A 17,006-nucleotide genomic window follows, 5' to 3' on the forward strand; every position below is an offset into this window, starting at 1 on the left:
CGCCTCTCTCTCTCTCTCTCTCCGCCTCTCTCTCTCTCCCCGCCTCTCTCTCTCTCTCTCTCTCCCCCCGCCTCTCTCTCTCTCTCTCCCGCCTCTCTCTCTTGCTCTCCCCGCCTCTCTCTCTCTCTCTCTCTCTCTCCCCCGCCTCTCTCTCTCTCTCTCCCCGCCTCTCTCTCTCTCTCTCTCCCCGCCTCTCTCTCTCTCTCTCTCTCTCTCTCTCCCGCCCGCCTCTCTCTCTCTCCCCGCCTCTCTCTCTCTCTCTCCCCGCCTCTCTCTCTCTCTCTCCCCGCCTCTCTCTCTCTCTCTCTCTCTCTCTCCCCGCCTCTCTCTCTCTCTCTCTCTCTGTCTCTCCCGCCTCTCTCTCTCTCCCCGCCTCTCTCTCTCCCGCCTCTCTCTCTCCGCCTCTCTCTCCTCCCGCCTCTCTCTCTCTCTCCTCCCCGCCTCTCTCTCTCTCCCCGCCTCTCTCTCTCTCCCCGCCTCTCTCTCTCCCGCCTCTCTCTCTCTCCCCGCCTCTCTCTCTCTCCTCTCCCCGCCTCTCTCTCTCTCTCTCTCTCTCCCCGCCTCTCTCTCTCTCTCTCCGCCTCTCTCTCTCTCTCTCCCCGCCTCTCTCTCTCTCTCTCCCCGCCTCTCTCTCTCCCCGCTCTCTCTCTCCCGCCTCTCTCTCTCCCCGCCTCTCTCTCTCCCCGCCTCTCTCTCTCCCGCCTCTCTCCTCTCCCCTCCTCTCTCTCCCCGCCTCTCTCTCTCTCCCCGCCTCTCTCTCTCTCCCGCCTCTCTCTCTCCCCCGCCTCTCTCTCTCTCCCCCGCCTCTCTCTCTCTCCCCGCCTCTCTCTCTCTCCCCGCCTCTCTCTCTCTCCCCGCCTCTCTCTCTCTCCCCGCCTCTCTCTCTCTCCCCCGCCTCTCTCTCTCTCCCCGCCTCTCTCTCTCTCCCCGCCTCTCTCTCTCTCCCCGCCTCTCTCTCTCTCCCCGCCTCTCTCTCTCTCCCCGCCTCTCTCTCTCTCTCCCCGCCTCTCTCTCTCTCCCCGCCTCTCTCTCTCTCCCGCCTCTCTCTCTCTCCCCGCCTCTCTCTCCCCGCCTCTCTCTCTCTCCCCGCCTCTCTCTCTCTCTCTCTCTCTCTCCCCGCCTCTCTCTCTCTCTCTCTCTCTCTCTCCCCGCCTCCTCTCTCTCTCTCTCTCTCTCTCTCCCCGCCTCTCTCTCTCTCTCTCTCTCTCTCTCCCCGCCTCTCTCTCTCTCTCTCTCTCTCTCCCCGCCTCTCTCTCTCTCTCTCTCTCTCCCCCGCTCTCTCTCTCTCTCTCTCTCTCTCTCCCCGCCTCTCTCTCTCCCCCGCCTCTCTGTCTCTCTCCCCGCCTCTCTCTCTCCCCGCCTCTGTCTCTCTCTCTGTCTCTCCCCGCCTCTCTCTCTCTTTCTCTCTGCTCCCCCGTGTCTGTCTCCCCCCGTCTCTCTGTCTCTTTCAACCCCTAATTTCCCTAAAATGGAAAAGGTTTATTCTGCTTTCATGTCAGATAGTGAGAAAATCATGCATATGTGTCTTTTTACATAGTATATGTAAACTTCCGGTTTTCCACAGTATTGTTTTTTGTTCAGGGGCCCTCTTTTGTCTGTCTGCTTCTGCCATTGTTGTATGGTTATCCAAAAAGAAAACTAAAAAAAATTGTATGGATTTGTAGAAATCTGGATGCTGTACCAACAATAACATCAAAGTGGAAAGAATTGACTGTACCTTCAACTGATGAAAACATAAAAGTTGTATTGTTATCTACGATATAAGCATTGTCTAAGGCAGTCATGGCAAACCTTTCACAGGCCGAGTACCCAAACTGTAGCACTAAACCCAAATTTTTTTCCGAAGTGCCAACCAATCCTATTATGTAAGTAATTAATTTTAACCTTACCCTTTGCAGTCTTCTCTTCAGCAGAGGGCATCACACTCATGTGTGCTTAGTTACCACACATTGAAGCTCAGCCTCTCCCACTGCCCTTTCCAGACACAGCAGTTGTATTGATGTTTCTGGAAAAATTTGCAGCATATTAGACAGACAGATTTTAGCATGAAATTCAATCAGATACAACAATGTAATCCACATCTACATTTCAAAGTCTGAACATCTTAAAAATCCCATAATGCGTACGAGTTGCTACCCTTTCGTTGTGTAGTTATGTCCCCCCTTCCTGGGCCACTTCCAGGTAAACATGTCCCCCATCCTGATATATATTTCCTACATTCTGGTATATTTGTCCCCATCATGGCCTCATCCTGGTAAATGTAACTCATCCTGGCATATTCCCCCATCCTGGTAAATGTTCCTCACCCTGATACATGTTCCCCCATCCCAGCATGTATCCCATTTCTGGTAAATGGCGTCCATCATGGAAAATGTTCCACTATGCTAGTAAATGTCCCCCTTCAAGGTAAATGTGCCCCATCCTGGCATGTTCCCCCATCCTGGTAAATGTTCCCCCATTTTCGTAAATGTTCCCAGATCCTGGCATGTTTCCCCCATCCTGGCATGTCTATGTACCGGCATCCTGGCATGTTTGCCCCCCATGTTGCCACGTTTGCCCCCACTTTGTCACAGCCGCACACAATTTTTTTTAAAAAAAAAAACAACTCACCATCTAACACCCGCTTCACCTCTGCGCGCCACTGGGTCCTCTGTTCCCGCGCTGCCACAAGACTTCATTAGGCCGGCACTGCTTACTGACTCTCCCGCCGTCTCCTAGGCAACAGGCCTACAGCCTAAGAGAGGAGTGTCAGAGCGAGGAGAAATGTCTCCTCTGCTCCAACACAACTTTGAACTGCTGCTAGTTCAAAGTGGCTGAATGAGGTGACGCACGCGTGCCGACAGAAAGGGCTCTACGTGCTCAGTCTGGCTTGCGTGCCTTAGGTTCGCCATCACTGGTCTAGGGTTAGAACACATTAGAAGAATCTAATACTTTAAACCATCTCCTTTCAAATATGTATAAGGCTAAGTATGCCCACTAAATTTGCAGGTTATATCTAACATCTTTTTTATTTTAATTTTTTTTTTTACGGCATCATACAAGTGATTTTATTTTTTGCATTGCGAAATGTATACAATATACCTTTAGCAAACAATTCTTGTTTGTTTGTTTATTTTTACTTTACAGGTCATGGAAGTGTCGGTGAGAATAGTCCATTTCCTCAAAAACTCTGAGCCACGCAAAGGAGTGAGTTCTACGACAGAAATCTAGCCTTATTTGAGGTGAGATTATGTTTGTGGTTTTGTATGTTATATTGCATAACATATGCAATCTGCCTTTTTAAAGAAGTTATTGAAGATGCTGTAAGATGATAACTCTAAGTACCTGTAGAACTACAAGACTTAATTGGTCAGATTATCGAAGCCACATAATGCCACCCATGGGTGTGTCTCATATGTTATAATGTCTGTTTGTTTGACATATGGTAAGTGTGTGGAGGTTGTTATACCTCTGGAAAAAAATTCTGAGAGCGAGGATTTGCTTTTCCTGATCAGGGGCAGTTTGTGGAGGCAGCTGAGAACGCCACGGAAATAGTTCTATAGAGAAGTTGTATACTAACCTGTACGCCTGTACAGGTTAGTATACAACTTCTCTATAGAACTATTACACTATTATTATTATACAGCAAGTGGAACTGACTGGAAAACAATCTTTATGTTCTTTTGAAGCCAGAAGAGGGCTTGTGTTATGTTTCTGTAGAGCGGTTTAAGTGTTGCTGATTAAACCTCCTGGATTTTTTAAGCACAAGTGTTCCTGTTGCTACCTCGAGGAGCAAGTTGTGTGAGTAATGCCATCACAATAGATACTCAGACGATAAATTGATAAATTTAAAAAGCTGATAATTTAAAGCAAAAGACTATACATGTTACCATGATAAATCTTCATATTTAGGCAAACGTCACATGACCATAGGTTCTGTCATGCAAAATAATCAGGTCCTTTCTGTTAATGACACTAAAGCTGGTGTCACACATAACGACGACGACAACGACGTCGCTGCAACGTCACCATATTCGGTGACGTTTGCAGCGACCTCAACAGCGACGTCGCTGTGTGTGACACATAACAACGATCAGACCCCTGCTGCGAAATCGTTGCTCGCTCCTGAATGCTCGAAGTAATTTTTTGATCGCTGCTATCCCGCTGCGCCATGCTGATAAGCTGATAATCCTTGTGTTTGACACCGCAGCAGCGACGCTACGCTACGTCTGAAACCACACAACGACCGTCGACGTCGCTATGATCGCTGCTCCGTCGCTGCTTTTTCTAACATGTTTGACAGCTTACTAACGATCATCTATGGTCGCTGCTACGTCACAGAATATGGTGACGTTGCAGCGACGTCGTTGTCGTCGTCGTCGTTATGTGTGACACTAGCTTTAGATCAAACTCTGATCTAATTGTCAGCTTAGTGTGATCCAATTCTTGATGAGATAATCGGAGCACACAGTGAGGCGAAGATGGAGAACACAGTTTCTCCATTGTGGGAGTCAGCAGAAATTAGACTGTGCTTGGATGACATCCAAGTGCATTCCTATGTTTTCATGCACCCATAGATTTGAATGCATCAGTGGCATCGGATTTGCGTGTCATGTCACAGCATGCTGTAATTTTTTCTCATGTCGAATCAGTAAGAGAAAAGAAAATATTGATGGGCATTTCCCCATTTCCTATTATTGGTCTGAGCACTGCCCGATAAATTAATACCACTCGTCTGATAATATATGGTGGTGTGAACAAGCCCTGCGTGACGCCCTGTGCCTGATTGTCACAAATAATGGCTGCATGTTTATTTCAATATGAAATAACATGTATTGCCAACTTTAATGACATTTGGTTTTCTCTGCTGTTCACTACATACAAACATTTGCCTACACTTAAGCTGGGTTCACACATAGCGACAGCGACAACGACGTCGCTGTTATGTCACCATTTTCTGTGACGTAACAGGCGACCTTGTAAGTCGCTGTTATGATTGCTGATTAGCTGTCAAACACAGCAGAAGCAGCAGCGATCAAAACGACAACGCGTCGCTGTGCTGCAACATGTGCAGAGAGCAGGGAGCCGCGCACACCGCTTAGCGCTGGCTCCCTGCTCTCCTAGCTACAGTGCACATCGGGTTAATTACCCAATGTGTACTGCAGCTACATGTGCACAGAGCAGGAGCCCGGCACTGGCAGCGAGAGCGGCGGAAGCTGGTAACGAAGGTAAATATCGGGTAACCAGGGAAAGGTCTTCCCTTGGTTACCCGATGTTTTACCGTGGTTACAGCTTACCGCAGCTGCCAGATGCCGGCTCCTGCTCCCTGCTCGCTTCATTTCATCGCTATCTCGCTGTCACACACAGCGATGTGTGCTTCACAGCGGGAGAGCGACGACCAAAAAATGAAGCTGGACATTCAGCAATGAGCAACGACCTCACAGCAGGGGCCAGCTCGTTGCTGGATGTCACACACAGCGACAGCGACGGGACATCGCTGCAACGTCACAGAAAATGGTGACGTAGCAGCGACGTCGTTGTCACTGTCGCTGTGTGTGACACCACCCTTACTTACTAGGGCTGTTCACTTGAGCTGATAAGAAAGCTTGTGTTTGTGCGCGCTCTAGAAGGAGAAAGTGGAGGAGCTTAGGTGTGAGGTAAATAGAATGGCAGTTGAAGACAGTGTGGAGGTGAAGTGAGGAGTGTAATATGGAGATGGTCCTGTCCTGAGGTAACTTTTAAAACCTCTGGAGGGTTCTTGGGTTGTTATGCGTATGTTTGACCAAAGCACTGGTACACTGAACCTGTCTCCTTCCTGAGCGGTATGGTAGCTGGACATTCCTATCTTGTTTGTACTTGTGAATAATTTTTTGTTCAGATGAACAAGGCATCTTCAGGTGTCTGGAAATTGCATCCAAGGATGAGCCAGACTTGTGCAAATCCACAATTCTCTTCCTAAGATCTTGGCTGATTTTTTTTTCAACTTTCCTATGATGCTACACAAAGAAGCAGTGTGTTTCAAGTGTGCATTAAAATACATCCACAGATGTGTCTCTAATTAACTCAGGTTTATTGGCAACATCTATCAGAAGTTTCCAAAGACATGACATCATATGGGCTGTCTTATTTTGTTTACAGGCATAGTACTCCGTGTATGTAAATGTTTGACTTTGCAGAAAGTAATTAAAAAGCAAAACCTCTTTCTTTCTCTTTTTTTCTTTCTCTTTTCCTCTCTTGCGCTCTCTTTTGCGCTCTTTTTGCAGTCGCTCGCTCTCTTTCTCCCTTGCTCTTTCCCGCTTCTTGAAGCCAAAGGACACCATCCCACCTGTGAAACAACTGTGTGGTAGCATCATGTTGTGGGCTTGTTTTTCTGCAGGAGGGACTGATTCGGTTCACAAAATAGAGGGCATCTTGAGGAAAGAAGATTATGTGGCAATACTGAAGCAACATTTGATGACATCAGCGAGGAACTTAAAGCTTTGACAGGAATGGGTCTTCCAAATGGACAATGACCTGACAGGAATGGGTCTTCCAAATGGACAATGACCTGAAGTAGACTACCAAACTGGTTACAAAGTGGCTTAAGGATTACAAAGTCAATGTGTTGAATTGGCTATCACAAAGCCCTGATCTCAATCCTATTGAAAATGTATGGGCAAAGATGAAAAGGCCGGTGCGAGCAAGGCGATTTACAAACCTTGCTCAGTTACACCAATTCTGTCAGGAAGAATGGGCCCAAATTACTACCAACTATTGTGAGACGCTTGTTTAAGGATATCCAAAACGATTGACCTAAGTCATACAGGTTAAGGGCAATAGTACCAAAATACTAATGAAAAGTATGTAAACTTTTGACTTTGCAGAAAGTAATAAAAATGCCTTAAAACATTATCTCTCTGATCATAATTAAAGAACAGCAATGACTGTAGCACAGAGAAAAATTATAATCATCACATCACTAGTCTCTCAGACTGCTTTGGTGTGATTTTGGTCCACTCTTCTTCCAGTCTTCATCTAGAAAACCTGCTGCCAGAGAGTTTCAGTCACTTTGGAATGTCACACCATTTTTGCAAAGTCACTGCAAACTGGAAAGTTATTTAGCCAGAGAAAAAGTGGTATGACTCCATTCTAATAAAACCAATAATTTTTATTTCACATTTAAAACAATAGAACAGTATTACCAAAATAACATAATTCACAGCAGTAAATCCTCAATAGTAGGTGAGCAGGTACCATACAGAAATATGTATACAATTTTAGTTCATACAAAAACAGGTCAGCAACAGTTGGCAGTAATGTTCAAGAATTTAGACCATGTTAATAAAATACAAACCTGTAACTGTAGGGGCCAAAACGATCTATCCGCCATTTCCCAAAGTAATATAGTCACTATGTAACATGTAAAAGCCGAAGTGCTAAGCCTGTACTGACCAGTGATGTAGATACCGCACACCTGCCTGTCCCAACGCGCGTTTCACCTTCTTCTTCAGGGGACGTATGATGGACTAGTGTGGATCGAGGGTATATATGTGCTGGACAATCACCTTAACATCAAAAACATGTGTGTATAGAGTTCCGTGACCGCCCCCAGGACACTCCTTCCAGCTCACCGTGTTTTAAGAACAAATCATTCTCTGCTACGTCAATGTTTGTAGTCACCCGGCCTGCAAGTGGGGCGTAGCATAACCATAATCAGTTCCCATGGCCGGATACGTCATCCAAAGCAGTATGCGGGTAGTGCTGGAAAGTTAGGCTAGCAGTTAAATAGGGTTTGTCAGATAATTAAGTAAATTAGCAGTAGGTGCCAGATTAAAACCAATAACTTGCAAGTATCTGAAATTCTCTAATGCTGATCAGTGTTCTTGTTCTTATCGCCTTTTACTTTTTTATGTGCTTTTAAAAAAAATTAAATTCATGAAATAAGCTTTAAAATACTGCGAGTTTTCTCATGTTGGGATATAATCACATTGGACTACGCATTGACCTTAACTTTTAGGAAATGAGTGTTCTCTAATTGTGAATTGTGTGTGTGTGTATGTGTATGTGTGTATATGTATGTATGTATGTGTATATATATATATATATATATATATATATATACACATATACACTGTATATAGATACAGTACAGACAAAGTTTGGACACACCTTCTCATTCAAAGAGTTTTCTTTATTTTCATGATTCAGAAAATTGTAGATTCACATTGAAGGCATCAAAACTATGAATTAACACATGTGGAATGAATTACTTCACAAAAAAGTGTGAAACAACTGAAAATGTCTTATATTCTAGGTTCTTTAAAGTAGCCACGTTTTGCTTTCATTACTGCTTTGCACACTCTTGGCATTCTCTTGATGAGCTTCAAGAGGTAGTCACCGGAAATGGTTTTCACTTCACAGGTGTCCCCTGTCAGGTTTAATAAGTGGGATTTCTTGCCTTATAAATGGAGTTGGGACCATCAGTTGTGTTGTACAGAAGTCTGGTGGGTACACAGCTGATAGTCCTACTGAATACACTGTTAGCTACTTTTTTCTTGCCATAATAAAAATTCTAAGTAAAGAAAAACGAGTGGCCCCAAGTGCAGTGGCAAAAACCATCAAACGCTACAAAGAAAATGGCTTACATGAGGACCGCCCCAGGAAAGGATGACCAAGAGTCAGCTCTGCTGTGGAGGATAAGTTTATCTGAGTCACCAGCCTCAGAAATCGCAGGTTAACAGCAGCTCAGATTAGAGACCAGGTCAATGTCACACAGAGTTCTAGCAGCAGACACATCTCCAAAACAACTGTTAAGAGGAGACTTTGTGCAGCAGCCTTCATGGTAAAATAGCTGCTAGGAAACCACTGCTAAGGACAGGCAACAAGCAGAAGAGACTTGTTTGGGCTAAAGAACACAAGGAAGGGACATTAGACCAGTGGAAATCTGTGCTTTGGTCTAATGAGTCCAAATTTGAGATCTTTGGATCCAACCACCGTGTCTTTGTACGACGCAGAAAAGGTGAACGGATGGACTCTACATGCCTGGTTCCCACCGTGAAGCATGGAGGAGGAGGTGTGATGGTGTGGGAGTGCTTTGCTGGTGACACTGTTGGGGATTTATTCAAAATTGAAGGCATACAGAACCAGCATGGCTACCACAGCATCTTGCAGCGGCGTGCTATTCCATCCGGTTTGCGTTTACCTGTGAATGTTTTGGGTTTGTTTTTTTTAAATTTTACTACCTTATCTGGATAAGGTAGTAAAATTTAAAAAAACAAACAAACCCAAAACATTTACAGGTAAATGTAATTTTTCACCATTAAAAGTAATGAGAGTGTGCAAGAATGTAGTGAAACACTGTGTGGAGTGGTGGAGGAGGCTTGTTTTCTCATTTCCCTTATATACAAGTCATTATACTGGAAATAATGTTTCCTAACATTTTTTCCTATAAAATCCATTTTATTTTTTGGTTGGTATCTTTTATTGTCAGTCCAAAAAAGTGGCGTAATACTCTGACAACATTGTTCACAGCAGCCACTTGGGAGTCTGAGAAGCATCCAGGCAAGTTCCCTCTGCTGTTCCCATTCCATTTGAGCACTTTTCTATCCATTTCAGGTTGGCTCTGCCGGAAAAATGCTTGAGTTTCCCATTGACTTCCACTATACTCATTACTCAAGTCGCGCACTCAAGCATTTTAGGCTTGCTCATCACTAGTCCGTTTATAATCATGATGTATTCCCAAAAAAGGGTTAACCCCTTCTTGCAAAATGACATTACTGTATGTCAAGATTGCAGGTGATTTACTGCTTTCTAATGTACAGTTACGTCAGGGAGTTGGCACAGGGTCAGGAGTTCTGCCTGTTCCATCCGCAGCAAGGTTCAGCTGTTACACCCAGTTAGATTTCTGCTGCTTGTGCAGAGACTGGACATGGTGCCGATTTCAGCACTTTAACCCCCTGTATATGCCGCTGTCAATAGTGGCAGCAGTACTTGTTTAATCTGACAATAAGAGATCTATCCCTTTTTTTTTCCAGACTATCTGCACCTCTGCAGCATGATCTAGGGATAACAACGGTTGCGATAGCAACATGAATGCCTGAAAAAGACTTAAGGTACCGTCACACATAACGAGATCGCTAGCGAGATCGCTGCTGAGTCACGGTTTCTGTAACGCAGTAGCGATCCCGTTAGCGATCTCGTTATGTGTGGCACTTACCAGCGATCAGGCCCCTGCTGTGCGATCGCTAGTCGTTGCAGAATGGTCCAGGCCATTTTCTTCAAAGGCGATGTCCTGCTGGGCAGGACACATCGGTATGTTTGACACTGTGTGACAGGGTCACAGTGACTGCTGAGATCGTTATACAGGTCGCTACTGTGACCTGTATCGTTCCTGCATCGCTGGTAAGGTCTGACTGTGTGACATCTCACCTGCGACCTCCCAGCGACTTACCAGCGATCCCTATCAGGTCGCATCGTTTTCGGGATCGCTGGTAAGTCGTTGTGTGTAACTGGGCCTTTACTTGTACTCTTTATCTTTCAGCCAATATCTTTCACCACTGAGGTCTGAGCCTGATTGGCAAACAGTCAAGGACTGTCAGTTGAGATAATTCACTGTGGTACATAAAGGCCCAGTCACACACAACGACTTACCAGCGATCCCGAAAACGATGCGACCTGATAGGGATCGCTGGTAAGTCGCTGGGAGGTCGCAGGTGAGATGTCACACAGTCAGATCTTACCAGCGATGCAGGAACGATACAGGTCGCAGTAGCGACCTGTATAACGATCTCAGCAGTCACTGTGACCCTGTCACACAGTGTCAAACACAGCGATGTGTCCTGCCCAGCAGGACATCGCCTTTGAAGAAAATGACCTGGACCAATCGGCAACGACTAGAGATCTCACAGCAGGGGCCTGATCGCTGGTAGGTGTCACACATAACGAGATCGCTAACGGGATCGCTACTGCATCACCAAACGATGACTCAGCTGCTATCTCGCTAGCGATCTCGTTATGTGTGACAGTACCTTTTAGTACTACAGAGTATTATTAATGCAATAAAAAGATCACTGACCTAAGTCCCCTAGTGGGACCAATAAATAATGTAAAAAATAAATATATATCTCCAAGTCCTAATATTAATAATAACAAATTGTTTACGAAGAGAAAAAAAAACGTGCCAAACTTTTTACTTTTTTGTGTGTTTTGTAGGAAGAGCTGGATATTCGACCTAAAGTTTCTTCCCTTCTTAGCCGTCTTGTAAACTACACAAACCTTACACAGGGAGCAAAAGAACATGAAGAAGCTGAAAGCGGAGAAGGTTCTCGTAAGAAAGTATTCAAGGTAAAGGCTTATAACCTGAAATACATTTTTATACAAGTGTTATGCTATACAAAAATATATAAAAATACTGCATTTGAAAGGAGGAAGACTAAATAATATAATATATACCCATTGTTATATTTATTTTGGATACAGCTGTATATTGCTCTTTTTGATTTTAATATGAACCTATTCATATACAAGTGCATCTCAATAAATTAGAATATCATCAAAAAGTTAATTTATTTCAGTAATTCAATACAAAAATGGAAACACATATATATATAGTAGTCATTACAAACAGTGCAATCTATTTTAAGTGTTTTATTTCTGTTAATTTTAATGATTGTTATAAATTTGATCAAAGGGCACATCTCAAACATTTTTCAAAATCTCAAAAAAAGACCACTCCATAATAGTATGAAAAGACCAGGAGCTTTTGCAAAATATTAGAAAAGATTTTATTCATACAAAATGACATATAATAGGAAAAGGACATAAGATTAAAAAGTGCTATATGGGGGAAAACCCAAAATGCATGTGGGACAGAGGAGCGCGTTCATGACAATATCATAATAGCAAGGGAGCTAGACAAGAGGGCTAGATAAATAGATAGTTCAATTTATGTAATAGCAATTAAAGCCCCATACAGACTGCTTACCCATAAGTGAAGAACATCGCTCATAAGTCCCACTACCAGACAGACCCATCCAATGCGCGTTTCGCGTCGCACATATCAGCTTCCTCAGGGCGGGTTAACTCACAATCCCTGGAAACGGACGTTTTATTAGACGTGTAACAATCCCATTGGATCATTCAGAGATCACTCTAAAGTATCGCTATTGCGGCGCATGCGCATCGCCCGTAAGGCGGCCACTTTCGCCCCATCCGGCAATGCAGAGAGAGGAGGTACCCGGATACAACAGGTAACCAAGGATGCAAAGCGTCACTCCCCTCGCCGCAGGTACGCCGGGCGGGACAGAGGGACGCGTCACAGGAGCGATGGGCATGCGCACAGCGAAAAAGATCCAGCCATGGAAACCACAGACTATAAACACTCAGATGAAATCACTGATTATAAGCACAGCAGGCAAAGGGGAAAATGGACAATAAACACGCTACCAAGGAAAGTGTTATTCAAAGTCGCATATCACAAAGACACAAATTCATCACATTTAGCAACGTTGCCATTTCTTAAAGTGACAGTGTCTAATTACTTTCCATATAGTGAGACTTGATCATAGATGGCAGTCATGCGTATTTCTCATGCCTTTGCTCATGTTCCATAACTGGATCTGAATGACGGTCCTATAGGACTGGGATTGAGAGTATAGGTTTTAGATTTATATAAAACATAGCACATAAATAAAAACATAAATTAAAATGGCACAGTATCACAAAATTATTTACTTTAGAAATAATTATCTGAAGGAACAGGACAAGAAGATAGGAAGAGGGGTATTACAGAAATGGCGCAAAATTAATCGCCTCATTTGAGCCCATAGGAGCGACGGTATCAAGCGTAATAATCCATCTCATTTCACTTTGTGCTAACAATTTTTTCACATTACCACCTCTTATCCTCTTAAGTTCAGTCGTTTCGGTCACTGTCTTTGCCGCCACAATGTCCCTCACATGCTCTCGGATTTTCGGCATGGAACTACATCTCAGCTCGGGGAGTTCACGGACCAACTCAATGACAAACATATAACATCAAATTAACATTTAACCAAAGTGACAGTGGAGTGGATTTTCTAGATATTAGAATTTTTGTTGATGTGGCAATGGCTCTGCAGACAGATGTTTATAGAAAGCAGACTTCGTGAATTCATTGCTCCATGCCACTTCGGCGCATACCAGCTCCACTGTCTCAGCTATCCCAATTGGACAATACCTAAGAATTAAGCGGATTTGCTCTCAGGACAGTTCCTTTCGTGATCATGCAAATTATTTTAGGATGAGGTTTAGAGCTCGGGCCTATAGTGGACGGTGTGTGAAAAAAGCATATCAGAGGGCCAAAACAGCTCCCCGTAATGAGTTATTGTGTGGAAAGAGTGGACAAACACAACAGACGTTGCAGAATGCAACACAAAACGTACAGTTTATCTCGACATTTAATGAGAGATGGCAAGATATTAGGGGAATCCTTAATAAGTATTGGCACGTTTTGCAGTCAGACCCTTCTATAAAGTCCTTTTTACCAGCAACACCTTTAATGACTGCTAGACGTTGTAAGAACCTGAAAGACTTACTGGTTAAAAGCCATTATGTTGCTCCAAAGGGAGAAAACATGTTTGGTGCATTGGGTCCCATTAAGGGTTGTTTCCCGTGCGGTCACTGTCTCTCCTGCCCCAATGTCTCTCGATCCTCGGATTTTAAGACAAGTGATGGAACGAAGACTTTTTTCATCAATGAACACATTTCATGTGATACAAGCAATGTAATCTATTACGCCACATGTGGCTGTAATAAGATTTATATTGGTCTCACTTCAAGAGAATTGAGAGTTAGAATCCGAGAGCATGTGAGGAACATTGTGGCGGCAAAGACGGCGACCGAAACGACTGAACTTAAAACCATCCCCCGCCACTTTAGGCAATTCCATTCATGTAATCCAAAAACGTTCATGGCTAGAGGGATAAATATAATCCACTGTGGGATAAGAGGTGGTAATGTGAAAAAATTGTTAGCACAAAGTGAAATGAGATGGATTATTACGCTTGATACCGTCGCTCCTATGGGCTCAAATGAGGCGATTAATTTTGCGCCATTTCTGTAATACCCCTCTTCCTATCTTCTTGTCCTGTTCCTTCAGATAATTATTTCTAAAGTAAATAATTTTGTGATACTGTGCCATTTTAATTTATGTTTTTATTTATGTGCTATGTTTTATATAAATCTAAAACCTATACTCTCAATCCCAGTCCTATAGGACCGTCATTCAGATCCAGTTATGGAACATGAGCAAAGGCATGAGAAATACGCATGACTGCCATCTATGATCAAGTCTCACTATATGGAAAGTAATTAGACACTGTCACTTTAAGAAATGGCAACGTTGCTAAATGTGATGAATTTGTGTCTTTGTGATAAGCGACTTTGAATAACACTTTCCTTGGTAGTGTGTTTATTGTCCATTTTCCCCTTTGCCTGCTGTGCTTATAATCAGTGATTTTCATCTGAGTGTTTATAGTCTGTGGTTTCCATGGCTGGATCTTTTTCGCTGTGCGCATGCCCGTCGCTCCTGTGACGCGTCCCTCTGTCCCGCCCGGCGTACGTGCGGCGAGGGGAGTGACGCTTTTGCGTCCTTAGTTATCTGTTGTTTCCGGGTACCTCCTCTGTCTGCATTGCCGGATGGGGCGGAAGTGGCCGCCTTACGGGCGATGCGCATGCGCCGCAATAGCGATACTTTAGAGTGATCTCTGAATGATCCAATGGGATTGTTACACGTGTAATAAAAGGTTCGTTTTCTGGGATTGTGAGTTAACCCGCCCTGAGGAAGCTGATATGTGCGATGCGAAACGCGCATTGGATGGGTCTGTCTGGTAGTGGGACTTATGAGCGATGTTCTTCACTTATGGGTAAGCAGTCGGTATGGGGCTTTAATTGCTATTACATAAATTGAACCATCTATTTATCTAGCCCTCTTGTCTAGCTCCCTTGCTATTATGATATTGTCATGAACGCGCTCCTCTGTCCCACATGCCTTTTGGGTTTTTCCCCATATAGCACTTTTTAATCTTATGTCCTTTTCATATTATATGTCATTTTGTATGAATAAAATCTTTTCTAATATTTTGCAAAAGCTCCTGGTCTTTCTGGTCTTTAATTTTAATCTTATAAGGCTTAGCAATGAATAAAACCCAGACTGCATTGTCCAGAAATTATATTCTACCAAACATTTTCAGCTTCCTAATTCAAATTTCCCTTAATATGCTTGGCTCATAGCTACACAATCCTGGGAAAACTGCTGACTTGACAGATTCCAGCTTGACAGATATCCAGAAGGCAGTCATTGACATACTCCACAAGGAGGGTAAGCCACAAAAGGTCATTGCTTAAGATGCTGGCTACTCACAGAGTGCTATATCCAAGCATATTAATTGAAAGTTGAGTGGAAGGAAAAAGTTTGGTAGAAAAAGTTCACAAGCAACTGGGATAACTGCAGCCTTGATAAGATTAAGGAATGGCCATTCAAAAATTTTGGGGAGATTCACAAGGAGTGGACTGCTGCTGGAGTCAGTGCTTCAAAAGCCACCATACACAGACGTATCCAGGACATGGGCTACAACTGTCGCATTCCTTGTGTCAAGTCACTCATGACCAATAACCAATGCCAGAAACATCTTACCTGGGCCAAGGAGAAAAAGAACTGGACTGTTCTCAGTGGTAGAAGGTGTTGTTTTCAGATGAAAGTAAATTTTGCATTTCCTTTGGAAATCAAGGTCCCAGAGTCTGGAGGAAGAGTGGAGAGGCCACAATCCAAACTGCTTGAGGTCTAGCATAATTTCATGCGGGTTCCAGTAGGCTACTTTCACACATCAGTTTTTTGGCATCAGGCACAATCCGGCTTGTGCCTGATGCAACGGATCCGTCGCAGATTGTGTAGTAAAAACTGATGCCACAAAAAAATGATTTTTTTTTTTTTTTTCATGCCAAGAGCGAGAGAGATCCCATCATCACTGCACCCACCCCGGCACTACCGCCCCCATCATCACCGCACACCCCGGCACTACCACCCCCATCATCACCGCGCACACGCAGGCACTACCGCCCCCATCATCACCGCGCACACGCAGGCACTACCGCCCCCATCATCACCACGCACACGCAGGTACAACCGCCTCCATCAAAACCGCGCACACGTAGGCACTAGCCCCCCCCATTATCACTGTGCACACGCAGGCACTACCCCCCCCATTATCACCGCGTACACGCAGGCACTACCGCCCCCATCATCACCGCACACCCCGGCACTACCGCCCCCCATCATCACCACGCACACACAGGCACTACCCCCCCATTATCACCGCGTACACGCAGACACTACCACTCCCATCATCACCGCACACACGCAGGCACTACCGCCCCCATCATCACCGCACACCCCGGCACTACTGCCCCCATCATCACCGCGCACACCCCGGCACTACCGCCCCCATCATCACCGCGCACACCCCGGCACTACCGCCCCCATCATCACTGTGCACACGCAGGCACTACCGCCCCCATCATCACTGTGCACACGCAGGCACTACCGCCCCCATCATCACCGCGCACACGCAGGCACTACCGTCCCCATCATCACCGCGCACATGCAGGCACTACCTGAGTGACGTCCCCGCTGATAGCACGACTTACTTCAGTTGCTGTGTGGAGCTCACAGGAACGTGGTGTTCTACTGCTGCTCTTGTCAGCTTTCGATGTAGGAGTGCTGAAAGTGTCGTGGGACCTCGTGTTGATTACGTCGGACCTGGAGGGGTATTAGGGGGTTAATATAGTGGTGAATGAGATTTGAAATTATTTCAAATAAAGGGTTTTTCGGTGTTTTGTGTTTATTTACTTTCACTATAGATTAATCATGGGGGGTGTCTCATAGATGCCTGCCATGATTAACCTAGGACTTAGTGGAAGCTATGGGCTGCCATTAACTCCTTATTACCTCGATTGCCACCACACCAGGGCAATTTGGGATGAGCCGGGTAGAGTCCCGGGACTGTCGCATC

General features: G+C 44.8%; 1 protein-coding gene across 1 annotated transcript in view; it reads left to right on the plus strand.

The window, feature by feature from the left end:
• SLC12A4 (solute carrier family 12 member 4) overlaps positions 1-17,006 on the plus strand; it is a 504,360-nt gene that overhangs the window by 21,631 nt on the left and 465,723 nt on the right. Inside the window, 2 exon segments of the mRNA XM_075325791.1 lie at positions 3,127-3,221; positions 11,170-11,301. Coding sequence (XP_075181906.1) covers positions 3,127-3,221; positions 11,170-11,301 — 227 coding nt within the window.

Source organism: Anomaloglossus baeobatrachus, chromosome 10 (genome assembly GCF_048569485.1).
Source record: "Anomaloglossus baeobatrachus isolate aAnoBae1 chromosome 10, aAnoBae1.hap1, whole genome shotgun sequence".
NCBI lineage: Eukaryota > Metazoa > Chordata > Amphibia > Anura > Aromobatidae > Anomaloglossus > Anomaloglossus baeobatrachus.